This window comes from Siphateles boraxobius, unplaced genomic scaffold, assembly GCF_051911475.1.
Source record: "Siphateles boraxobius isolate OS27281-9 unplaced genomic scaffold, OSU_SipBor_1 6, whole genome shotgun sequence".
Lineage (NCBI taxonomy): Eukaryota > Metazoa > Chordata > Actinopteri > Cypriniformes > Leuciscidae > Siphateles > Siphateles boraxobius.
The window spans coordinates 28,061,275-28,089,032 of NW_027509186.1; the positions used below are offsets into that span (position 1 = coordinate 28,061,275).

The 27,758-nt window shown below is 37.8% G+C and overlaps 1 protein-coding gene across 4 annotated transcripts in view; it reads right to left on the reverse strand.

Moving 5' to 3' along the window:
• Positions 1-27,758, reverse strand: part of sgsm2 (small G protein signaling modulator 2) — a 53,856-nt gene that overhangs the window by 3,303 nt on the left and 22,795 nt on the right. The window contains exons 3-23 of one of the 4 annotated variants that reach the window (XM_077208602.1): positions 23,723-23,891; positions 16,900-17,064; positions 15,380-15,447; positions 15,083-15,231; positions 14,840-14,974; positions 13,935-14,059; positions 13,355-13,422; positions 12,838-13,001; positions 12,465-12,597; positions 11,295-11,429; positions 8,335-8,494; positions 7,120-7,184; positions 6,868-7,013; positions 6,625-6,753; positions 5,174-5,356; positions 3,282-3,647; positions 3,050-3,174; positions 2,808-2,890; positions 2,045-2,154; positions 1,833-1,929; positions 1,559-1,726 (exon numbers count right to left, since the gene is read on the reverse strand). In XM_077208602.1, the coding sequence (XP_077064717.1) occupies positions 1,559-1,726; positions 1,833-1,929; positions 2,045-2,154; positions 2,808-2,890; positions 3,050-3,174; positions 3,282-3,647; positions 5,174-5,356; positions 6,625-6,753; positions 6,868-7,013; positions 7,120-7,184; positions 8,335-8,494; positions 11,295-11,429; positions 12,465-12,597; positions 12,838-13,001; positions 13,355-13,422; positions 13,935-14,059; positions 14,840-14,974; positions 15,083-15,231; positions 15,380-15,447; positions 16,900-17,064; positions 23,723-23,891 (2,943 nt within the window). Of the gene's footprint in view, positions 1-1,558; positions 1,727-1,832; positions 1,930-2,044; positions 2,155-2,807; positions 2,891-3,049; positions 3,175-3,281; positions 3,648-5,173; positions 5,357-6,624; positions 6,754-6,867; positions 7,014-7,119; positions 7,185-8,334; positions 8,495-11,294; positions 11,433-12,464; positions 12,598-12,837; positions 13,002-13,354; positions 13,423-13,934; positions 14,060-14,839; positions 14,975-15,082; positions 15,232-15,379; positions 15,448-16,899; positions 17,065-17,469; positions 17,532-23,722; positions 23,892-27,758 lie in introns of those variants that run through there. The other 3 variants (XM_077208600.1, XM_077208604.1, XM_077208603.1) reach the window with 3 other exon arrangements.

Genomic DNA, 27,758 nt, shown 5'->3' on the forward strand with positions numbered 1-27,758 from the left:
AGTTGGAAAACCCCTGATCTACTACAAAAATATAACATATAAGCAGCATACACAGTACACTACCTTTCAATATTTTGGGGTCATTCTTTTTTCTTTAAAAAATAAATTAATATTTTATTTACCAAAATTATTAAATTGGTCAACAGTGACAGTAAAAACATTTATGTTACAGAAGATTTTAATGTCAATTAAATGCAGTTCTTTTGAACTGTCAATTCATAATGAATCCTGAAAAAAGTACCATGGTTTCCAGAAATATTAAAGGTATAGCGGAGGATTTTCTTTTTCCGGGTGGGTAGCCTATACTATTGGTCCACCTAAGTGTCAATCATTCTGGTGATATGTTTACGTAAGGCCGTCTTACGTGCTCGTCCCTATGTAGTGGATTTCTGCGCGTATGCACTTTCAGGTAAAGTTTGTCATGCTATTTGGAGAAATCCATTTAAAATCACTGCTAGTAAAAGTTAATGTAAGCTATGATTAGCGATGCTAGCCCTGGCACAAGTCATGCACCACATAGACAAGGTAAACATCTCAATTTGTCTAAAGTAGCCTTATGACCAAATGGTAAATGGTATCACGCTGAAATATTCTAAAATCTTGTGTGTTCATTTTCGATAATTACAATGTGTTCACCATAGTATTTATTACACAAATGCAACAAGCTTCTCCAATGCATATCATGTCTTGAGTCATCGGTCACTCAATACGTTTAAATTAATAGGTGTTCCCTCTCGGGAGCAAATAGAGTGTTGCGCATGTGCATTTTAAAAAAATTAGAGAGGGCGGGTCTTCTCTAAAATTCGGAAAGATCCTCCGCTATACCTTTAAGCAGCTGATTAAAGGGGTGGTTGATTATGATTTCACTTTTCTAACTTTAGTTAGTGTGTAATGTTGCTGTTTGAGAATAAACAACATCTGTAAAGTTACGACTCTCAAAGTTCAAAGCAAAGGGAGATATTTGCTTTTAAAGAAATCGTTTTTTAAGGACTACAACAAACGGCTGGAAGGGACTACACGACATTACTGCAGCAGGTCTTTGGCATTTACAGGGACACACACGAAACGGCGCGTTTTTACTGACCCTCAAAAAGGGATAATTTTAACATGCTGTAAAAAATTATCTTAGGGGTATTTTGAGCTAAAACTTCACATACACACTCTGGGGACAACAGACACTTATTATTATCAATGTTTAAAGGGGTGGTATAAATCCAATGAGACAAAAATTTTGGCTTGGCCATAAATTACATTTTGAAATATATTAAAATAGAAAACAGTTATTTAAAATTGTAGTAATATTTCACAGTATTGTTGTTTTTACTGTCTTTTGGATCAAATAAATGCAGTCTTGGTGAGCATAAGATACATTTTGCTCACCAACTTTTGAAATGGTAGTGTATGTTGTTAACAAAACCATTTATTTTGTCAGAAAACAATACTAATTTTGATTAGCCGTCAATGGAGAAAGATTCCACAGAATGTAGTTGTCTCAATCTGTTTGACACACAAATGACACGCTTAAGCTTTAGAACTGTCCTCTGTTCAGTTCACTCACCATTAAAGAACTTGATGATATCTGTGAAGTCCATGTTGTTGTCTAGGATAATGTCTCTGTATACCTCCACCAAGGCCAATGCAATGAACAGGACAAAGTGCTTGGAGGAGATGCGAGAGGCGACCCAGATAACCTCCCATACTGCAAACACATCCTCATAGAGAAGCTCTGACACAGACACACAAAATAAACAGCAAGTTAAACAATGAAGGTACAATATCTTCACAGAGTTTGATAACATGCAGGCTCCATTTGAGTGTCTGTGTGCCGCTACCTCTTTTAAAGTCCAGGAGGAACCACCGGTAGCAAAAGTAGAAATGAGTGTAATCTCCATTCTGATGCATGAGCTCAAACAACTCTGAGTCAAGGATCTGAAGAAAAATCATCGAGTTAAGAGCTCATAATGTCACAGATTGCATCAGAAGAACAGACAAATCACAGCGTGACTCAGGCAGGAAGAGGGAGAAAGGTCATGTGTCATGTCACCTGAATCAGTGACCTCATATTGGCGAAATGAGTGTCCATGGCTCCTCCGGTAGGGAAATTCTGACTCATCCTTTTCATCAACTGAGTGAAACAGCTGTAGGCCAAGTACTCTTTAGAGGGGTTTAAAAAGAATAGAATATAGTTGTAACAATGTTATATTTTATATATAATTTTAACTTAAAACTTTGTTGAAAAAATAGAATTTGATCTTAAACTCTTATTTTCAAAGTTTAAACATTTAAAAAATATTATTATAAAATAGTATATATATATTTATATATTTCTTTATTTATTTATATATTAATGTAACATATTAGGGGTTAAAGAGAAGGGAATATAATGATATTAAAAATAATACATTTTATATATAAATTTACCTAAACTTTTAATATTGAAGATTACAACATATAATATAAAAATATTATAAAATGGTATCATATATAAAACAATGGTATTATGTTTTATAAAAGTAATATGTTTATAATATGCCATTCAAAAATATATCAAAATGTTCTGGTAATGTTCTGTAAAATAATAATAATAATATTACATTTGTTGAAAAAATATATAACTTTTTTACAGTATGTGTGTGTAAGTGCATTAAGTGGTGTGTGTGAAGGCTGGTGTTTCTTCAGCTGCTTCTTGAAAGTTGTGATGGCCTCAGAGTCAGCAGTCTCGAGTGGATTTCTTAAAATTGCTTGTATGATAAACATGATAGACAGATGTTTTACGTCATCGACTTGTAAATTTATGTCTCACTCACCATCATCCAGAATGACCATCAGAGGGGCTAGAAGGTCACACATGCCTTGCACATAGCCAATCTCCAGATGTTCCCACACGTAACTGATCATGAAACAGGGACAAAGACATGAGATACCGAGGTAGACTGAGCCTCAGTTCAGCCGATTTATAAAATGAATTACAGTCAGTCTGTTAGATTAATTGAAACATAAATCATAGACTGATTTGAAATTCAAGAGATCAACACTGTCCTTTACTGACCTGCACATGATGTTGCGCAGTTTCTCCAGGTTGCTGGAAGTGAAGTAATAGTAGTTGCGATCGCATCGCTGGACATCTTTGTCTATTCTGTGCAAGTTCAGCGCCACCGTGTCCAACAGCTCAATCTGCTCACAAGCACAGCATTGGATTCAAAACAGCTTTAGATAGCTAGATCTGACCAATTGACAAGATTTATGAAATATCTATAACGAATTATCTGCATGACCTGTACCGTATAGGAGGAGAAAGATGGCGTAGAGCCCTCAGTGGTGGTTGCGAGCTTGTCCAGCTGACTGCAGAGTTTGTCCTCACTCAAAGAGTCCCGTCCACCCTGCTCCTCCAATACCCCAGTGGGTGTAGTGTCCTCCTCCATGCTCTGTCCATCTTCGATGCTGGACAGGATTTGGGAATGTCCAGAGGCCACGGAGTAGTTTCTGGAGGAGGGCAGGCCTGAGTCTGGAGAGTCAAACTCCACCAGAGGCCTCTCATCTGGGGCTAACATGGCCGGGGTGACCACAGTGGTTAAGGTGGGAGTACTTCCTCCCTCACATGAGGTGTCGTGACCGCCTGCATCAGGCTCATCCACAGACATGAATACCTAAAGAGAGAGTAGAGATGGGATGCATGGGATATGACGACGCTACATAATGCTTCTTAGAATCCTAGATGATATATAAACATACATTTCATTCAATACTATTTCATTCAAACACTATTTTACCCAATATGTGTGTGTGCCACATTTGTTTATGCGTATTAAAGTACTGAACCGTTAGCAACATGCTAACACCAAATGATAAATATACATTTAATTAAATACTCAAATGTATTGAAATGTACCAAAAACAAACAATTTTACCCAATATTTGTGCGTGCCACATGTTTATGCTTAATAAAATGCTGAACAGTTAGATTAGCAACATGCTAAAACTACGTGATATTATATATACATTTCAATCAATATTCAAAAGTATCAAAATGTGTAATCAAAAACAAACAATTTTACGTCATATTTGTGTGTGCCACACGTTTATGCTTACTGAACAGTTAGCTTATCAACATGCTAATTGCAAACTAGATTGAAGGTTGAGGTGGAATGGCGTTTTATTTACTGTATACAAGTGCTGCATAGTAATACTGTCCCAAACCATTCAATTATGAAGTTATATGAGCATTAGGATGCAGCCTATATAGGCAGCGGATTTGAAACAGAAGGTGTGTTCCATTCGACCGTAAGTGGACTGTGAAGTGGACTTCACAGGGTATTCCGCCATCTTAAATGAGATTCTAATCCGAAGGGAGCACTGAGAACGGCATAGGAAATAAGGGAGCATCGTTACAACACTTCACAGGAAGTGGAGAGCGAAATAACCCAACTGTCATTGTGCATCGTATCACCAGCAGAGCTGTTGAAAAGCGGAATTCTTAAACGGCACTGCGATAGAGTTTACATATACATTTGAGTATTTTCATAAATATTTTTTTGTTATTATGCAAACTAGAATGTTTATGAATAGTTATGGTGATGAATGTTACATTTGCAAATTCTATAAGTGTTGAGAAGCAGCTGAGGCGCTGTCATTTTTTATTTTACTTTATTTACCTCAGGAATGTTTACTATGCAGCGCACAAGATGATACTGTTACAATTATTAAGACCATTGATTAAGAACACATTTATACATAGTTAACCAAATCAAAATTTATTTTCATTTTAAATGACAGTTACAGTACAGCTTCAAATCTGTTGAGTCAATTTTAATAGCTGTAATAGTCAATTAAATACAAGCAGTCTATGTAATAAACATGTTTTAATTATATTTATTAGATACATAATGTGTGTTTTTTTATATGTATTGGCCTATTATATGATTTTAAATTTGAAAGTAAAGTAAATTACAATATTTTTGTTATTTCATATACTGCACAACCCCGTTGTTGCCTTTCTTTGATGAAGGTGTAGGGAGTTCCAAATGAGTGATTATTGTCAGCGAAGTCCATTTCAAAGGATATCCCATGCTCAGGGAGTAGGGAGCAGTGAACACTGTGTAGGGACCCTGTCAACTGGAAAGCACCTAGAGTTGATAAGTTATTAGCATTCTCTTGCTCAGAGCCTGTGACTGACCTCGTTGCTAATAGTGGAGTCCCTGTGGATGAGTCTGAGGACGTGGCTGTCTATACTGCTCCCTGAGGACAACTTAGCAAAGATGGCCGACTGCATCTCTTTCTCCCGCTGTTTCACAATGACCTCACATGCCTTCCACTCCCGCATCACCTGCTGATACCTTGCAGTGATCTTCTCATCAATCTACAAAAAACACACAGGCACATCAGACAAGACGTTTATCACACCAGTACAATTTACCCTTGTGAAAAAGAATTGTGCTTAATTGTTCTGAATGTGCACTTGTAGTGTACTTCAGATCTTAAAAGTATACAACTGTATTTTCAGATAATATAATAAAAAATAAAAGGACTTAAAGAGAGTATACATTCATGATTACGCGTCTTAAAACGACAATTCCACCACAGAGTCGACCGTTCTCTGGGATGCGTTTTCATGATAATCGAATGTACCCAGTTTTAACGTTAGTTTTAGTTTAACCACAGATTAGCTTATAACGCTAGTGTATGGGGCATCGAATAAGTAAAAATAAAAATCGCTATTAATAGCACTTACAAGGCTCAAACTTAATAAGAAAGTTAAAGTTAATTAAAGTTAACTTTAATAAGAAGATACTTTATAAAGACAGTACACTTCGCGTATACAAACAGGAGACACCTTTGGAAAACAGTCTCGACCAGTCGAACCACGAACACCGTACTACATCCTGATCGATAGTCACAGTTCAGCTCACGTAGCACGGCGTTCGTGGTTAGCATGTGTTATTTAGCCCTAGGTTAATTTTTGGCCGGAATTGTCCATTAACTCACTTAAGTACACTTAAGTGCACTTTGAAATAATGGCAAATTTAAAAGATTTAAAGTAAAGTACATTTTTATTATTTTAATAATCTTTTGTCATACTTTGAAATACACTTATTTTGACGCGTTGACTAAAGTACAATTAGTAACATACTAGAGTACATGTAAAGTACTTGATTATACTTTTAAGTGTAGTGTGTTTTTCGATATTACATTGGGAGTTAATATATTTTAAATGTACTAAACTCCAACTTAATGATTACAAATGTGCAATGACATACAAGTTTCAATAGAAATTACATGAAATTATATTTTAGTTTACAATAAATGCTTGTCAGTACATTCAGCAGTACACTTTACCATACTTCAAAAACAATGAAGTAATTATGAAATTAATTATCAACTAAATAATCAACTAACTGAATTTAAACTATAATACATTTACATTAATTTACAATTTATTATTATTATTACTGATTATTATTTAAAAAAAAATAATGCAATTAAGTGACTGAAAACATGACATCCAGCTCACACTGAATGTTTATTCTTTTGTACCAGTCTTTTTGAAGGTATGCCAAAGTGTACTTCTTTTTCACAAGGGTGGTCAAAAGCCATGTACACACTAGAAAGTTTTAGGAACTTCTTGACCTGAGCCATGTCTTTCTTGTCCATCCCAAACTTGTAGTGTCCCAGCAGAAATGGCCACACCTCCTTTCTGATCTCATGCTCCACCCCTCCATAGTAAACCAACCTCAGCAGCTCCAGCTCCTTATAATTCTGGCAAGAGAGAATACGGGACAGATGGAGACAGTGGGACTACAGCAACCTACGGTACGTGACACTGACCGCTAGTACCCTCTAGTGACTGGAGCTGAAGAGTACTAGGCTAACCTTACAATCTTTCTGATATTTACTCCACACATCTTTGCTGAGCCCTCCAGAGGCTTCACAGGGCTTTTCTGGAGGGACAATGTTGTGGTTGACCAGTGCTGAAAGGTGCGTCCTCACAGTGGACAGGTGCCGACAGTAGGCCAGCCCTACAAACGAGAAAGTGGCAAAACGAGCATTAAAGCACTTTATGCACAGCTGAGGGTTTATTATACTAATTCATATGAATGATTACACAGATTCTTTTGGACTTACAGCCATAAAACGCTCGAGACACAATCTGTCTCTTCATATTTTGGCACAGCATCTTCAGTGGAATACTAGACACAGAAGGAAAATATCCATTACATATTTCAATACAGGAAGACTAGTCAGATGCTTTTGCAAAAAAATATGCAAGCCAAAATACAATCTGTATTTCTGTCTTGACAACCCTCTGAGTGTTTGGTATGGTAATAGGAATGTCAATGTTGATACGTTTGGTCTTGGCGGAATAGACATGCTGCTGCTGCAGAGCAAGTACAGGACGTGCAATCCAATACATACACGACACGCTGCTGTACAGTATACATGAATTACCTGTAGCAGATCTATACAGGTGGAGCTGGGGAAGGTGTAGGGTTTCTGAAAGTGTGCTGCAATGCTAAGGCAAGTATTCAAGCTCATTGACTATGAAATGGCAGGAACCAATCAGCTGTACCCTTTAGATAATGTAAATGCAGATTGAGTTAAGGACATATTAGCCTGCGCCATCTAGCGTTTCATGACAGAACTTTCTATATATTATGCACTCATTAGCCTTTATGGTTATGCCTTCATCATTTGTTTTTGCTACTTTTCAAATGCTGTTTATGTATTCATTTTATATTATCTTCAAATAAGAAAATCTATTGACAACCATAACAGAGTAAAATAAACAAACAATTAAAATTTTTACTGTGTGGTTTATATCAATCTTTACACAAATTGACTGTCTGTCAGTTGTGGCATCATTCTCATTACAATCAACAATATTACTGCGAATATAGTTCACTAAGTATCAGTAAAAATCTTAAGATGAAAAATGAGACATGTGACGTGTGAAGAAACAAAGAAAAACCAAGAAAAATGTCACTTTATTGTGCGTCATTTCCAGTAAAAATTGCAATATTATATAAAGTGTGAAAAAATTAAAGAATTGCACGCATTTACATGAATTTACATGCATTAAATTCTAAACAAGACAAAGTTGTCTGCCATTTTATTCCAAAAATGTTTCACGGTTTCCACAATTCATATTAAGCTGCACAACTGTTTTCAACATTGATAATACTAAGAAATGTTTTTCTGAGCACCAGATCAGCGTATTAGAATGATTTCTGAAGGATCATGTGACTATGAAGACTGAAGTAATGATGCTGAAAATTCAGCTTTGACATCACAGGAATAAATGACCCCCAGGGCCAGAAGTGTAAAAGGTCTCTCACTCACCGGTCATGCATGCAGGTGCAGCTCGCTGGAAGCTCGACGGAAGCGTTGCTGCCCCCAGTGGAGCAGGACAGACAAGATGACATATGACTGGTGTACTCGCCCTGCTGCCATGACAACGGGCTGCCGCCAAAACCCTGCATCTCCATCATGTCCCCGTGGTCTACAAGGGCGTGGGAGCGGAACAAGCAGAGCAAGAGAAAGAGAGACAGGAAATAAGAGATGAATAAGCAACCATGAAACCTGCTCTAGTAACCTGCATTTGAAGATATATTAGTATTAATATTAGAAGCATTGAAAATAGATATTTTCTTTCCTCTCAGAGCTACTCTACAATTTGAAGCTGTTGTACGGTGGAAAGATGCCATACGGGAATTCACTTCAAATCCCAGAAATTAAGCTCTTACAGCTGGAATAGAATGGCCATAAAACACCATATTCAGCTCAAAAGCCTCAGATTCACTGAATTACAGGCATCAGCTCAACCATGAGATCATTAAGGAAGAGTTAAATGCATCCTAAACTGCATTTAAATATATCTGATTTGAATGTTTTATATATTTATACATTTTTAAAATTTTGGATGGTATTTAGATTAGGGCTGTCAATCAAATATTCATTACATGAATTCATTAAATGATATATTGATTAATGAAACAAAAATAAATGCAATTATGCACTTCGATTGAGAAATCATCCCCTAATTCAAAATAATTACTTAATTTAAAGATATTTAATTATTGTGGCAGATGAGTAAATAGGTTTTTAAGAAACATTATAAACAGTGTCAATATAATGTTTATTTTCATATCGTTGGGCATAAGTCTTTCCGATTATATGACTTGCATTATGTCGGCAATGGTTTTTTAAAACTTCGGCATATGTACAAACTCACGCCAGTAGTGTAAAGTCTCGCTGTTTTTTTCAGCATCTCACGCCATGAGCACTACGTTTTTAAGACAGCATCTCTAGTTTAAAGTAATTCAGCGTGTCTCGATTATGATATCCCTTTATTCCCTTTACCTTAGACAAATTTTGCTTTATTTTACATATTTAACATGTTTAATTGACAGCCCCAATTTAGATGTACTTTTCTTTACAGATATTTCTTCCAGTCAGAAATGGCATTAACCAGATGTCCTTAAACACAGATAATGAAATCAAAGCAAACCTGAAGTATAAGTATATATAAAAAAAACATGCATCTATGAATGAACAGAAGGAAAAGGTGTAAAACGATGCGGGGATGCCATGCCAGGAGACCTGCCAATCAATCGATCAATCAATCACAGTGTCACAAATCAAGCCAGGCACTGGTAGAGCTTGGAGAGGAATATAGAAGGACAGACAGTAACCATTCCTACCATGCTGGATGCATCAGATTGAACCATGACAAAAATAAAGACAAATAAAGAAGAGAAATGTATCCTGTTCATAGTATAAAATGTGATAGTGAACCAACTGAACCAAAAGAGTCGATAGTAAACGTAAATGCTCTTCACCTTAATTCTTCAGGTTGGAGCTGGTGACCTGCTATACACAGTAACTTCCCTGGTTGTAACCAAAATAACAAAAGTGGATGGAGAGCACGTATTCAATCTCTGTCCCTAGAAGTCTCACATGAGCTATAGGACTTTGATAAGGCTATGATCGAATGGGCGACGCGTTCACAGAACGATTCGTGTGTCTACTACACCAGAACCCCACAGGACCTAACTGATATAATGAAAGGTGACTGCAGTTAGTGAAGAATTACAGTGAACAGCATTGCAGAAAACCGGCTCAACACAGGAGGAACATCAAAACAACAACGACGACGACAACGACAACAACTCAAACCAAAGAGGAAAAGAGAGAATTAATAAAGGGAAGGAGACAGTTCTGACAAGTAAGCAGTGGAGCACATTCGCTGCAAAGATAAAAAAATAAAGAAAATATAAGACACAACGTTTGCAAATTCGACATGCAAAGCCCTTGAGCGTTTGGCAGTGAAACCAAATAAAGATACAGAACCCAAAAATAACCAAGACTTCTCATAAGAACTTACTCATGTCAACCAAAGAGTGCAAAAGGAAAAATATAGCAAATCATTGGAAGCATTGCTGCCTGGCCACCACAGTCAGGCCCAACAGTGCAGAGAGGAGGAAAGCGCTCAGGTGAGGAGTCTGTACTCCACAACCGCCAAAAATATACCTGCTAGGTCAGTCAGGTTGTGTCTGTGTATGTGTGAGAAGGAAAAAGGACAAGGACAGAGTAGTAGTGTGACAACGTGGCAGAGCAGTGGAAGCTCTCCTGAGTGTGAAAAGGGTTAGAGTAGGTAACCCACGGCAACGGAGGCTTGGAGGGAAAAGAGTGGAGGAGAGTGAGTCAAGGGGAGAGATGTGCACTGACCTCACACACATACGTGTAAACTTTGCTTGCAACCCCAAATGTAAACGTTATTATTAATTTAATTATTAATAATAATGCAACACAACCACAACCCTACTTAGCACAAGCGGTTTGAAAAATAGATATAATAAATTCTATATATAATATTATATAATATAATATAATATAATATTTGTGATATAATGAAAATTTAATCAATAATAAACAGAACAATTCCAATAGGGTGCATGTATTAGTCTGACCCAAAACTGCCATACTATCTTACTACACACTTTCCCATCACTAGCACAGTATGATCTTGTGGTGTTCATCTACTTTTCATTTAGCTAACATCTATTTCAAATACTACATGTAGATTTTTTGCATATTTTATATCAATGGAATGCAAAGCCATTCCATGACGCCTGAGACGCCTACTGTGTCTCAATCTGCCCTCACTGACCGACAACCGGCCGCACTGCTGGGTTGCTCCTTGTGGGGACCAGGTAACATTTGGGATGGAAAGAAAAGTGGGAGGAGAGGATGTATGAAAGGAGGAAGGGAGAATGAAGTGGGCCACTGGTGATAAAAACCTTTCATGACATTAGGATCTGTGAGGTTCCGTGAGCAGATCATAGAGATCATAGCGTGAAGTCTATCTTCCTCCTCCTCATCGTCGTCCAGAGAGGGCGCACGACTGCCCGTGGTGTGGTGGTAGTTTATAGTGACTGCTTGGGCAATAAAAGAACACAGTTTAGCACCCGCCTCTGAAGCAAAGTCACATTCCACTCACACACGCTGCAAAAACATTTTTCAATCGGTACTTTTGTCTTATTTTTAAGTAAAATATCTAAACATCCTTAAAACAAGTTAAATCGCATAAGATACGACTTTAAAACCGGTTGTCAGAGAACACATCTTGAATTGAAATGTATTTTTACATAGGGTGTTTTGCCTTATTTTAAGCTTTTAAATTAAAAATCTTGTTTTATTATGGAATGTTTCAGTATTTATCATAAATGATTTATTCATGCACGTATTTTTTTTTTATTCATGTGACATAATATTTAATCAAAATAACTCTTCTCTTCTCTGAAGATGTGTTTACTGGCAACCTGTCACTCACATGAGATCAACCAATAGCAAACCACAACCATGCAATTAATTCCCAATAGACGAAATGAAGTCCCACTCTACATTTTTTCTCGTTTCTTGTTATTTAAAAAAATTCAATTATTTATTTGATGGAATTTAATATATGTTCTCTGCAAACAAATCTTAATAACTTTTTGCTTCTCGAGTAAATAGATCTCGATGCTTCGATATTTTAACTGAAAAACAAGACAAATACACTGACATGAAAAATGATTTTCTTTTGCAGTGCAAACATACACAGATATAAAAAGGAGCAGTGTCATCCCAAAAACAGTTGAAAATCTAAAGGCTGCGTTGAATACCCACGTTGAATCCCTCCCAGCAGCCTCCACAACGGCTGTTATGTTCCAGAAAAAAGTGAGAACACAACACACAGACAACAATGATATGCGGGGATGGTGTCTGATACAGCCCTCTTCAGTGTTCACACATCCAGGAAATCAGGTCTGGCTGAACAGGATGCGTGAGTACTTAAAAGTTGAAATATAATGCAAAAAGATTCATGCATTTTTATGCATGGCTTTTAAGTGTTTAATGATTGTGGGGTCACTGTAGTTGGATGTACATACAGATGTGAACAGGTCAGGCACATTTTGGCTGAAACTCACTTGAGTCGTGACGGTGCCCAGGATAAACGATGCGAAACACATAGTCTGCAGCGATCTGCTCCTCTCCATCCACGTCTTGATCTACTAAACGGGCCGTGCTGTTCTTCTTACGAAGCTTAGGGAAGACTTTGCCCTGTTAAGCAAACACACAGAGTCATATTCAAACTAAACTCAGGTTGCAAATAAAGATCATGGAATAAATTTGCAATGCGTCAACAAGCAGAAAGCTAGAATGCAGAACAATGCAGTGAGGGGATCAACAGTAGATCACTGGCAATGAGAATGAATGAGTGTGGAAGGTTCAAATGCTGCTGACACATCTAAACATTCTGCTACCTGATGTTTTTAAGAACTGCTGCAGTAAAACGCTCACCTTACCCCTCTGGGACCAGAGGGGGGGCTCCAGCTGACCCCGGGGCAGTAGACCCGTCTCCAAGCAGGACAGAAACGACAGCAGGTGGCCCCCAGGAGGGAAGTGCAGAGGAGGACGCTGGATCCCATCCTGACTTACTAACACCAGAGTACCACCACAGTCCGCTAAGAGAAATTCACATCAATCATTTTTTTAAATAATATAATATATAATATAATACACCAGCAACCCTACATAGCACAAGCGGTTTAAAAGATGTATAATAAATAGAATAGAATATATAATAGAATATAATGTAATATAATAATCATTAATATAATGTGAATTAAATCAATAATTGTTACTGAAAAAATATGTGCTACATTGAAGCAGACAATCTGTCAAATGTTAATATTTATAATATAATATAATATAATATAATATAATATAATATAATATAATATAATATAATATAATATAATATAATATAATATAATATAATATAACAATATGCCAAATGTATAGGAAGGGGACTCACGGCGCTGGTGACAATGAAGGCAGACGATCTGTCTTAAAGGCACAGTCAAAGCGTAGTCCCAATAAATACTAAAGTGGGATAGAGGTTGATTTTTAAAAAAAAGAAGAAAAAAAAAGAAAAATAAGAAACAGAGAGAAAGAGGCAGAGAGTGCAAATTCTCCCTTGTCCCTATTAAAATAGACCAGAATCTAAATAGTATTTTTTTATAAAATCAATCAGGTTACTTTGCTAATCTCATTCCTGATACCACACATTCAGATGTCTATTTCTTCTTCACAAACATATCAACCTTATCATTACATCCAGCAATCAGCATATCAGGACAATCATCTTATGCTTTTCCTGTAAATCCTCTGTAAATGTAGTTTCTCTGCCCGACCTAACAATCACAGATTCTACCGAGTAGGGGCAAAATTATTTGCAGTGATTGGCAATCTCAAATAATTTCAAGCTCTTGTGGCCCGTTTTACCTGATGACATAATTTCCCTGATTTTCCCCTGTGTGTGTGTGTGTGTGTGTGTGTGTGTGTGTGTGTGTGTGTGTGTGTGTGTGTGTGTGTGTGTATACAGTATATTTTACCTCTTCTCCAGGTCACAGTCTCCCAGAGTGCCATTGATCAGCTGATTGGGCGTCCACTTCAGCGTCAGTGTTTCTGCCGTCTGATGAAGGGAGAGGTAACCACGCAGCACCTCCATGTCCTTCTTCTGCAAAGAACAAAGTCTATTCAATAAAACACAGTGGCTTCCCCGATTCCTCTTACAGGAAGTATAAAAATAACTCGTAAAATCAGCAGCCTTACACATTTTTCTAGGTTTACAAGTTAACAAGAAAATGAGAAAAAAGGTGTGAGATAACATAATGAAAGAAAAGGGAGTGAAATAAGCAACAGAGTGACATAAATAAAATGTTTCTGACGATTTACTGTGATGATGAGAACTGCGAAATGCATCAGGTTTCACACAGAAATCCAATTAGACCCGAATCACTGCAATCCTTTTGGCAAGGGACGTTAACACTATTGATTTCTACAAGTCCTCGCCAGACCCAGCACTCTCTGTGCCCAGTTACATCAGTCACTGTTGCAAATCTCACAGACACTCTTCATGCACACATCCAGCCTGTGCCTGACTCATTTGATGACAAATCTAATGTGGTGTAATGGCTAATCCAGTCTGCCTTTTCCAGTTCACAACTATCAGCCAGGAAGTCAGCAGAGCTAAAAATGCCAGGGATAAAGGGAGCCAGATCCATCTGACCATTCATTACACAAGGGAAGAACAAATTTTGACTAGTAGATCACCACTGTGGCTCACTTCCTATAACCAGCCGTCTTTTAGCTCCATTGTATTGATTAGATGAGATACACTGATCTACAATCAATCCGTTTTGTTACAACCATCAAAAGAAATGTAGATGCAAATTTAACTAGTTTTCTTGTAAATGCATTTGTGTGTGTGTATGTGTGTGTGTGTGTACCGTCTTACCGGTTGAACGAGTACATTGTTCTTTCCATAGAGCAAGTGAACGCGTGAGTTTTGGTGCAGGGATTCGACATACTCTCTCGCCGAGGCTGCAAACTTATCCTCAGACATGCTTCCTGAGGACTGACGCTTTCGGATCTGAGGAAAGTACCATGAATATGAGATATTTATGCATTTTACTCTAATATTGACCTACTTAAACAAAACATACTGAACAATCACCCCATATATGTATGATATTCTCACCCCAAGTGCAGGCCTGCGTCCCGGCGACACCTCCTGGCCCCTGTGGGCCCCGTGGATGCGATGCCTCTGGACCAGCTCATTGGCCGACGGGTCCGTCCAGAAATGATCTGACGTCTTAAGCTTACTGTACTCTAGAGCGCAAGGCCCAACTATAGATGAAAGAATATTGATTTCACACAAAACAAATTGTAATTTGATACAACAGTGAATCATAATAAAATAATGAAAATGCTGACAACATTTTAATGCTTTAATATTTTATATATCTTTTCGATTAACAAGTTTAGCAAAACTCACCCAGCAGTGCCGCCAGTATAGGGCCGAACACAGAGTCGTGTATGAGGGCCTCCCTTTCATAATACTTACTACAAACACACACCAACAGCAAACACACAATGTGTATGTCAATAACCAGTGACCTCTTTCAAAAGCTGAAGAAATAACCCATTATTATTTCACAAGCTTCATATGGCAGTCCAAATAATTGCTATGGACAAAAAAGAAATGCCAAGCCTGCAAATAATAATATGAATAAGAAAGAGGAACAATGCATTATATGCAATGCATGCTATGCGGCCACTATTATTTACAACAAAAACTTATTGGCATGCACAGATATTAAAACTCTGGCTGATATCAATAAGCTGATAATTATATTAATGTTATGGTCAATAACCGTGGGCACGATTTACTAATTAGTTCTCTCGTTTTAGTTAAATCATAACCACGAATTAAGAATTTGTTCCTATGACTTAATAATTGGCCATGTTGTCCTAATTCGTTCTCTTGTTTTGATTTTACTAAAACAAGTGACATAATTATTACAGCATGGCCGCATTTTGGTAAAACAAGGGAACGAATTAGGTCACACTTTAGATTAGGGTACAATGCTCACTATTAACTTACTATTAATTATGACTTTGCATCAGTAAATTCCTAATTAGTGCTTATTAATAGTTAATAAGGCAGTTGTTAAGTTTAGGTATTGGTAGGGTTAAGGGATGTAGAATATGGTCAAGCAGAATAAGGCATTACTACGTGCTTTATAAGAACTAATAAACAGCCAATATCCTAATATATTGCATGCTAATAAGCTACTAGTTAATAGTGAGAACTGGACCCTAAACTAAAGTGTTACCACAAATTATGATGTCACGTGCACAATTTACTTAAAACAAGGTAATAAATTAGTAAAAGTGCTGAAGTATTAGTAAATCTTGGAACAAATTGTTATTTTGTGGCCAGAATATTTAGGCAGGACAGATTATCAGCTATCAGCTGTTTGAAATCAGAACAAATGATGACAGATTCGTAAATAATTATCTCTTTTGTTCTAATCGATCAAACAGGTTTGCAAAAAGGTCGGTTTGATTTATTTGGACTGTTCACTAATGCACAGAGTTGTTCGAAAGGGTTTCTCAAACTGAAAAAGTAACAGGATATTTTAAAAGAAAACCAAAAGAGCACTGGATGAGGTAGATATTTACATACAATCCGTTGTACCGTAGGAAACAAAACACACAAAACGATGTCTTCTATATTTTGTAAATGATGAAGCAGCAGTTATGTGACTCTGTACTATAGGTCAGACAAATTATATCCATTTATATCCAAAACAGTATAAAAGAGTATCAAAATATAGGCACACTTTTTTTGATGGAGGGCCTGTGCCCCGGGACTGATTAAAAGATAAAAGCCCCTGATCACAATATTATTATATACAGTACAAAAAAAATAGATATTCAATTTGAATCCCCAAAAAAATAAAGTATAATAAGCTGAATTTAAATACAGGCAGTACTGATGCTAATTATTACCTTGCGTTATCCACAATATACTGCACAACTTTGTCCAGGACTTTCTCGAAGAGGGCCGTGCGGACCCATATGTGCTTGATGGCCTGTGCGGAGAGTGGCTGAGGTGCTCGTCCGGCAGAGGAGCCCTGCCTCCTGAGGGCCTCCTGTCCTGTGCTCTGAGTCCTCCTGTGAGAGAGACAAGCAATGACAAACACATTCACACACAAGATCAAAAGTGAATATGACAAAAATGCTCACTTAACATAAGAACATAGATAAAATCAAGTCTGATGTGACCAAATGAAACAATGGCATTGATTTGCACACATTTTTGCATACCAATTTGCAATTTTTCTTGGACATTCTCCCAAAACATTATATGAATTTAAGACAAAAATCTCGAAAAAAGTTACAAAGACTTGTCGTGACTAGACCTTCACTCATTTTGTGCTTCTGTTTATCCTCATACAACCTTCCAAAAATCCCTTACATTGTCTGGTCTTAGGAACGAAGCAAGAGACACATAAGGGAACATGACTGTGCCTGTCAGTAAGGGTTTCTAAGTGTTTGTGCGTCTATACTTCTCCATACAGCATCTCAAAAGGATGACCTGGCTCTCATCTGCAACAGAGCAGGAGGGCCAGTGGCAGTCACAAAGCCCACTCGAACCCGCCAGGCCATTCAGCCAATGAAGACAACACACACGCATTTACACAATGACGGGGGCAGAGCATGTGTCATCCCAAAAGACTCACCTCAGCGTATTAAAAAAGATCAATCTCACAGATAAAAGACTACATCTAAGATTAGAGTTATTGCATCATCTGTCATGCAGACCACTCAACCCATCAAAAACAGTATTTCCTCTTATTCCTGAAAAGTATTTTTGGGCAAAATCCCTGCAATAATAACTACAGTACTATTCAAAAATTTGGGGTCAGTAAGATTTTCGTTTTTTCAAAAGAAATGAATACTTTAATTCGGCAAGGACGTAATGAATTGACCTAAAGTAGCAGCAAATGCATTTCTGTTATGACAATTCTGAGAGTTTGGTATGGTAATGAATATGACAATGTTAATGTGTTTGGTTGCTACTGCTGTTGATTATAGCTGTTGCATGCAGAGCAAGTACGGGACTTGCCACTGCCAATACATTACACGCTATTGTGAGCAAGAAAGACATGCTGCTGCTGTGCAAGCATACATGAAAGCTGGGAAAATTGTGGAGGGTTTCTGAAAGCACACTCTAAACTGCTAAGCAAACGATAGGCAAGTATTTGAATGTTGAGCAGCAAGCTCATTTGGTGGTGATACAGCGGGAACCAATCAGCTGTTACCCACAGAGAATGATGTGATTGCAAACAGATTGGGTCAAGGACCTATCGGCTGGTGACATTTAGAGTTTTATGACAGAACTTTGTATTTATAATGTTACAAAAGATTTCTATTTCAAATAAAATGTTCTTCTTTTGAACTTTTATTCATAAAAAAAGCAGGGTTTCTCAAAAATAATAATAATAATAATAAAATAATAACATTGATGATAAGAAATGTTTCTTGAGCAGCAAATCAGCATATTAGAATGAATTCTGAAGGATTATGTGACACTGAAGACTGGAGTAATGAAGCTGATATTCAGCTTAGCATCACAGGAATAAATTATATTTTAAAATATATTCAAATAGAATAGAGTTATTTTAAGTTGTAATAATATTTCACAATATTTCTTTGTTTACTGTATTTTTGAACAAATAAAATCAGCTTTGGTGAGCATAAGAAGTCTCTCTGATAAAATGAAATAAATCTTACAGACCCCAAACTTTTGAATGCTACTGTATGTTTTGGCTGAGATTACATCACAGTATTCAGTAAGCACTGTTAGTTTTCACTAAGAACCAAACGGCAGCTCTAGGGTGACAGAGAGTTGTTGCTGCACCTGGAGAAAATAAAGAAATCACAGAAGATAAGAAAAAAAAAACATCTTGCTTTAGGGCACTGTCTAGTTAGAACAGAAAGCTAAGATTGAATAGAGCTGTTCAGGAAAAATAAAAGAGAAATATTAGAAAAACCCCTAGTGGAGATCAGCATGTTTGAGGGGAAAACAATATTTTGGAACAAAAAAGAAAATACTTTGTCTTATATTTATATTTTTTATTGCTTTTTTTGGACCCCATTGACTTTCATTGTATAGAGAAAAGCAGTTCTTCAATTATTGTTTTATGTTTAACGAAAGGCAGAAAATCATACAAGTTTTGTATCAATATGACGGTGAGTAAAAGAAAAATTTTAGGGTGAACTATCACATCATCACTTAAACTATCACTAAATAACCAGGAATATTCCTGGTTCCTCAGCTATTCCTAAGCTAAATTAATAAATGTAAATGTAAATGAATATTCCTTTAAGACAGTTTCTGTGACTAAGCCAGCCATTCTGAGATCCGTTCGGAGGCTGTGGAGAGCTGGGAAGACTGCTGTAATGTTGAGGGAGTCCATCATGGGGTGTAAGCCAATAACACCCCGCAGCCATCAATCTCCCTCCAGCCCGGACATCACACTACACCACAGCTGCAGGCTCACCAGAGATGGATGAGTCTGCTGCCTATGCAACCAAGCCCTCATCTTCTCTGATTTACATAAGCATTGATCCCATAATGGCCTGCCACTTACACTGTATGTGTGAGTGTTGGCCACAGCGGTGGACATTCAGTATAAACAAGCAAATAAATCCATGAACCTGATGAGCTATGCAGATGCTCTGGAGATGAAACTGCTTTCCTGATCCAAAAAAAAAACAATTATGCAGAGCATCTAGAACAGCTTCAGAGGCTATTAATAAAGTGAATCCATATCGAATCCGCAAATTGCACATATTTTTGTATAACATCAGCTAAACTGTATATTTAACCATTGTTCATGCCAACATGTATTTCATCACAATTGCAACTTTCTGATAGATGACTACAATCACAGGAGTCTCCATTTATAAAGCAAGAAAACAAACAACAAACTTGCAAGAGACACACAGATATGTTAGCTAAAGAAAACAATTGAAAATTTAACTTAAATTGCAAACTGTAATATTGTTGCAGTGTTTGTCTTGTTGCTTGGTCGATTAGCTTTAAGGTAATTGACAAATAATATCCATGTATTTATTTATGTATCTATTTATTTAATAGGGATGAGCAATAAATCAACTAGTATTTTATATATAAAATAAACATATGATACTATAATGTAAGCTTTTTTATTTCTAATTTGGAGATCTCCAGGCAGCAGCTATACCCTATCACAGTTATACAGCAAATCTATTTGTCCTTTATGTCAGAAGTTGTGCAAAAATTTGGAGTATGTCAGAAATATTACGGGGTGGTGATGGTGCAGTGGATAAGACACATGCCTCTGGTGTGAGAGACCCGGGTTCGAATCCACTGTGAGACACCAATGTGTCCCTGAGCAAGACACTTAACCCCTAGTTGCTCCAGAGGCGTGCGACCTCTGAAATATAGCAATTGTAAGTCGCTTTGGATAAAAGCGTCAGCTAAATGAATAAATAAATATAATGGGAATATAATGAAATATATCAGTTAACTGTCGGGAATTTGTTGTTGCGCCAAGCCACATCCAGTGTAGACAGCATCATTGATTATTATGGGTTCTTTTTGTCTTTGTCGCGTCACAACATTCATGTCATATCTAGACACATTGTTTTGATAGTTGTTACGTTTAAAGTAGATTCATCGCCTGCCTTGCGTTTACCTGGCACTGGCAGTCCTTTTACAAACTTGGCCATGCAGAACCATGCATCATTCTTTTATATTTTTACACGGCTTCTTGAAATAATCAATTCTGATTCTTCACATGTAGCAATCTGTTATTTGCATGATAGCAACCGCTACAACTGAACAACTGGCATTGTAAGCCATCTTGAGATAATAAAATATGTCAAATTAATATTTTGTGTTCAATTATTTACTTATGTGGCAAGTAGCCACATAATAAGCGGGATCATTTCGCAGTGGGGTCTTGTATCACCCTGACAAGGTTTCTTTTATATAACAATCTGCTGACTGTACACTATCCCTTAGCCTTGCCATGCCTCCCTTTTTATAACTCTGGCACCCCCTCCCCCAGGGGTCTACCCCCCACTGAAGTACAAATGTGTTTAGAGTGCAATATAAGAAATTAATGACATGCAGTTGCTCTATTAGATCTGAATTTGAGCCCTGAATCGCTGCAGTAGAGGTATTCAATATCCACCGAGCATCTTGCTGCTCTAGCAATGGGGACACCATGGTGTTGCTGTGGCAACGTGAGTAACCCAGTGTGTGTGGTGGGGGAGGGGTGTTAAAATGGACAGGCAGGGAACACCGCAGATCATGTGACTAGCAGCACTACACAATAATGCTTTAAATGTGTGTGTGTGTGTGTGTGTGTGTGTGTGTGTGTGTGTGTGTGTGTGTGTGGCTACTGTACTGACACACCAAAGTGGCTTCAACTAATCTCTGACCACATCACCTGGAGATTGTGACTATTATACCAGAGAGGTCCACTCTTGAGTGACACATTGGCCATGTGGCTCAGCTAATGGAGAGTTAATTGGAAAATAAGAAGCTGACCGAAGCCCTGGAGCATCCGCCCAAACCATCCCTCATTTAGAGTGCTGCAGAGCCAGTCAACGCAGCAAATCATCCCTCTCCACACACCAGATGTGATCTGCTTCCTGCTTTCATCATTGTCTCAACTCCTTATCAGTCAAAAAGTATTGCTTATATCACCGATATGATAAGTTCCAGTTTATGGCTTACTCTACTTACAGTTCATAATAATAAGCAGAATAAGAGACTGTTAAAAGTAAAGTATATCATTGCTGTATGTTGGGCAGCCTAATATGCTGATTCATAATTGGCAAATTTTGCACCATCTCTTCACTGTTATTGAACCTTACCAAATCAACACTGAACTGACTTCAGATGAATAATGACACAATTGTCTTTTTTAGAGCTGATTTACAGCAGAATTGAATTCTGTTTGCATCATTAATTATTATTTTCCTGTCGATCACTGTATTATTTTCCTGTCGATCACCCTCTGGGGGTGGTGATGGCACAGTAGATAAGACACATGCCTTTGGTGTGAGAGACCAGGGTGCGAATCCACTGTGAGACACCAATGTGTCCCTGAGCAAGACACTTAACCCCTAGTTGCTCCAGAGGCGTGCGACCTCTGAAATATAGCAATTGTAAGTCGCTTTGTTAAAAAGCGTCAGCTAAATGAATAAATGTAAATGTAAAGCTGCATTGAAACAATCTGTATTGTATAAGGCGCTATATAAATAAGGGTGACATGACATTATTTCCGTAAACTTTGTTACATTATTCCTTGGTAACCAGATTTTAGAAAGGCTGGAGTACCTAGTCAAAAGCAAAAGCTATATGGCTATGATAGTGTTTCCCAAACTGGGAGACACAACCCCTAAGGGGGCCCCGGAGTTATAAAAAGGGGGACTCGACAAGGCTAAAGCCCAAAGCATACTTCGGTTTTTGTGCATATGTGAGGGTCCGTGTACAGTGGGCGTGACACAAATTTTGTCACCAGAATAGTACACTATGCGCGCCACACAATTTTCACTAATCATTTGTTTCACAAGATGGCAACCCTGGCCCAGGCCATTGTTTCACAGTAGAAAACGAAACTAAAAAGACGGAACAACAACAAAAAAATCTTGTGTGAGGGGTAATGAGATAGCCGCAATTTTAGTTTAAAAGAATACAAAGACATTTGTATTGGTCATAACTTACGGAGAAAAATAGGGCAGACACTAGACGAAGATGAAACTTTCTAGAGCACGTGTTGAATGCAATCACCACTTTCAAGACCCAGAAAGGTAATAATAATAATAATTATAATTTGTTACATTTATATAGCGCTTTTCTCTGCACTTAAATCGCTTTTCATGGAAAGGGGGGAATCTCCTCAACCACTACCAATGTGCAATGCAGCATCCACCTGCATGATGCGACGGCAGCCATAGTGCACCAGAACACCCACCCCACACCAGCTTATTGGTGGAGAGGAGACAGAGTGATGAAGCCAATAAGAATATATGGGGATGATTAAGAAGCCATATGATGATGGACAGAGGCCAATTTTCCAGGGTTAAACCCCTACTCTTTTTCGAAGGACATCCTGGGATTTCAAACGACCACAGAGAGTCAGCACCTCGGTTTAACGTCTAATCTGAAGGACGGTGCTTTTTGACAGTATAGTGTCCCCATCACTACACTGGGGCGTTAGGACCCACACAGACCATAGGGTGAGCACCCCGTACAGGTCTTACAAATGCCTCTTCCAGCAGCAACCTAGTTTTCCCAGGAGGTCTCCCATCCGGGTACTGACCAGGCTCAACCCTGCTTAGCTTCAGTGGGCAACCAGTCTTGGGCTACAGGGTGATATGGCCGCTGGTAGTAAAGACATTGTTAAAATAGTCCATGCGACTACAGTGGTTCAACCTTAATTTTATGAAGCGACGAGAATACTTTGAAAGTGGTGATTACGTTGCAGTCTATGGAGGGGTCAGAAAGCTCTCAGATTTCATCAAAAATATCTTCATTTGTGTTCCGAAGATGAACGACGGTCTTATGGGTTTGGAATGACATGAGGGTGATTAATTAATGACAGAGTTTTCATTTTTGGGTGAACTATCCCTTTAAGAGATAGTGTACACTATGATTAACCAATAGCTCACATGGCCAAGGTGATATCAGCTGAAAAGAAAATTGTTTAATAAATAATAATAACTTCAATTAGATTGGGCATAGTTTGCGCACAATAAGAAGTCAGACCTGGTGATTTCGGCCTGCTGCTGTAGCTGCTCTTGAACCTTGCGACAGATCTCACTCGCCGTGGTGTTCACCTTGCCGATCTTGGTGAAGAGGGCGGCGATCTTATCGCTGCGGAGGAATCCGGCCGCTCTTCGCTTCAGCAGGTGACTTAAGCAAGCCTCAATGGAGCCTGCAGGAACATATAGGGAGGAGTTGATAAGGGGTATGCAGGCAAAGATCAAACAGAACACTGAATAAACTTAAGCAATTAGCATCTTATTATTTCCAACTGCTTCATGAATTCCTTTAATAACAGCCATTTGTTCTCACAAGTCAAGTTTTTAATTCCATTTCTTTCTCAATGGGATTCGCTATCTATGAACTCGCATGATGCAAGGGAAAATCTTATTGCAGAAGTAATTGTGTTCTGCCTCATACTCATTCTTCTTTTGTGAGGTAAACAGCCATGACGGGAGCACAATTGTAACTGGGAACAAGATTTACTGCTGGTTCCTGGAGCACAGCTAAATATTTCAGTAAGGCAGAGTCAGGGCACACTACCTGTTACCGCGCCTGGGATTTAACCGACTCAAGCGCTGTGGGCTCACTTCAAAAACAAATAAACAACGGCAACAGTTCCCCAGTGACCTAAACTCACCGATGAAGGATGGAGTGGATGTTCATATGGCGAAAAAGCACGACTAATGCGTTCGTCCATCTTTCTTGACAAGTAGCCAAGTGCTTGTGCGACAAGAACAACATAAATCAAGATACATGAGGAGAGTTAGGAGAGCTGCTCAGCAAAGAAACTAAAATACTTTTTTTACATGATCGCAATGAAAGGCCAGTTATGAGATTTGCATCTGCCGTGACAGCTGAGTAAAGTCAACCTATCGACTCGCTGTGTGATTGATGCTATCAATATCTCAGCGGAATCGAGGTCCTTTCGCTGCTACATAATCGACTGCATTTGTGGAAGCAATCAGATGTTTATGGCAGTAATAGCACTTTTATTGCTCGGTTTGTGCCACCGGGGGCAGTGGCTTTAGCATTCTAAGCTTCAAGTTTTTCCCTTTAACAGCCTTTATGATACATTTAGACAGCTAAAATGCACATTCATGAGGGGAAAATGATTGCAGACTATTTCCCAGGGCCTCACAAAAGAAGCTGAACAGAAGGGCCCATCACCGCATACAGTTTGAGTCAACTACTATGGCACGGCTAGCTTTTAATAAGATTTTACCTTTTTTTTTTATTCTGAAGATGTGCAGCCATGCAGAAAAAGACTTTAACAACAAGCTGCAAATATGTTGATAATTTACGTGTCTAATTTCAGAGCATACAATGAGATGAATCATCTAAGTGGCTGTTAAGTACTTCCCCCTTGAGACCCAGAACGATAACCGTCCTCTCCCAAAAGCAGCTCTGATCTGAACAGTGATGCCCTGAGAGGCACTATAAGAAATGGCACTTCCCGTGTTTCTCGGATCCATCATCCAGTGAGCAACAAATGTGCAGAAAAAAGCGCTGTGCAGTTGAGAAACAAGCTGAACGCTCATGAAGTTGTATTTACATAATCTCTCTGTGCCTGCTGGTTTGAACTATTTTCTGTGTGCATCCATACACCCACAAGCTACTCTGGTCTCATGCTCGAAGCACACGTTTGAATGCACACAACCATTTTAGGAAAAAAATTATTCCTACAAATAAACTCTCAAAACACACTTTTCACACTCTCACTAGTTTATTAATTTTGTCTATTCATTCTGTATTCAGTTGTTCATTGGGGAAATGACAATATACATTTTACTCATATCTCATATGAGTAAGATGCTTTGTGCATTTAACTGAAGAAAGCTTTGAAACAATGCACATGGGAGATCAGTATCCCATCACAGAGACATTAAAATGGTCCATCTGGTTCAAGGGTGAACTGCATTAGAAGAGCATCTGACAGACCAAATGGGGATTTAATGAACAACAGATTAGACATATTACCTATATAAATCATTTGCTGCAGTTGCTATTCTTAATGTGGCATTGATGACTAAAAGACTCCCGTGTTCTTTCAATCATGGAAGCTATGTAATTTTTAAATACTTCTATCCAAGATTATACAACTATTTGTACGCCATCCATAGATTCCTTTCCTATGTGACACATTTTGATTTGTCTTGGTGGTGCTATCTAAACATTTCTCTGCTTATGGCAAAAGACCATAGGCAAAATTATAGTTTTTTCATGCACTGGTCAATTTCAAGAGCTTGGTCTATTTAGCCTCCATAACATAATTTCAGACGGAATGAAAATATCTGAAAATGAAAATATCTGATTTACTGTGTTTATTTTACGTCATCTGCTTGCATCTACATTAATTTATTCAGCATATGCAAATCCAAAACTACATAAATGTATTCCTAAAAATGTTTCTGGCTGTTGTTGTTTTTTTTTTTTCCTGATTTATAAAGTGATTGATTGCCTGGCTTGTCTAAAATACTTGAAAAAGTTGTGCTGAAACAATATCCATTTTCTTAACAAAGAATAATATTTGAAAAATATTTCAGTCTGGTTTTAGGGGTGGACACAGCACAGAATCAGCCCTTTTAAGGGTTGTTAATGATCTTCTTTTAATTTTGTGTAATGCAATTTATTTCATTTTGATATTACCAGTAAATCAAATTTTAGCTTTTTTTATTTTTATTACAAATTTTAGATTTTCTGTGTGGCCTCAGACCATCTATCCTTTTTTCATCCAAAGACTGAGATGAATCCAGCCATGTGAGGTTTGTTTGGCTGAGAGTCACTGGTTTGGAAGGAGACACATAGCAGTTATTGGGATCATGAAAGCAGGAGTCTCAGGTGTCTTGACAGCAGGATGGGGTGCATACATCATTGTGTGGTGTGTGTGTGTGGTGTGTGTTCTGCCATTTTGCAAGGCTTCCTGGTGACAGGAATGGGCTGCGTTCACACTTAACTCCTTCCTTTAACAAAAAAACAAAAAAAAACTACGGATGCCTGTATTAATAGAGGTGTCAAACTGTTTAAACTCGGCTCATTTTCAACTCATAGAAATAGCATGGCAAAACAAAAAAAGTTTTTTCTTTTAAGAGCAACATCACCTTCTGCGTGTTACTACCTCCCAAGGTTTCTTCCTCATCCTATTGACCATCTTATGAAGCTTTTCCTTGCAGTCTCAGAACAGTCCAACCAGCCTAATTATGAAAGCTTAAAGGTATACTGACCGTCATGTCGTTCCAAACCTGTATGACCTTTTCTTCTGTGGAGAACATAAAAGAAGATATTTTGAGGCAATGTCTTTTTTATTTTACGTGGTGCGTAAAATGGAAGTCAGTGGTAACCTTAAGTGTTTGAATACCATCATTCTTAAAACTATCTTCTTTTTTGTTCTCTTTTTTCATACAGGTTTGGAAGAGCAAAAGGGTGAGTAAAAGGAGCAAACAGCACCAAACATCATCAGAGCCATACTTGAGCTTTGAATGAGAAACAGACTGAAATTTACATTGTTGACAGATAATCTTTTCCTCTGGAGAATATTCGGGTCATTCAGATGAAAGTGTGACTTGTCGTGGCAGTTTAAAAGTCAGATGTGATGTGCTTTCAAGGGGATAGACAACCAGATCTGCAGCAGAGGGGCGATTGGGAGATACCAACCTCTGCGTAATGTTCAACTTGGATCATCTCATTGATTTTTGCACAACTCTGACAGAAATTCAATCACTGTTTGTGGATTGATATATACATAGAAATAATGGGAAGTGTCATAAACTGAATCAAAATGGTCTCAATCCAAAACTATGTTTAATGACAAACACGTTGAATATTGGCTGACACACTGTCGATTCATTAAATAAGCTGTTTTACAATAAAAGCAGTTTATTCAGCATAGTGAAGCCTCTCCCCCATTGATATAAATTTGTTACACTTTTTTGCCAACCTTGGAGGCTTGCCTTAAAGTGGATTTGATTTAGTTTAAGTTTTAGTAATTTTATGTGCCTTTGTCATCTTTATAAGTTCTGTTTTTTTATTTTTCTATTTG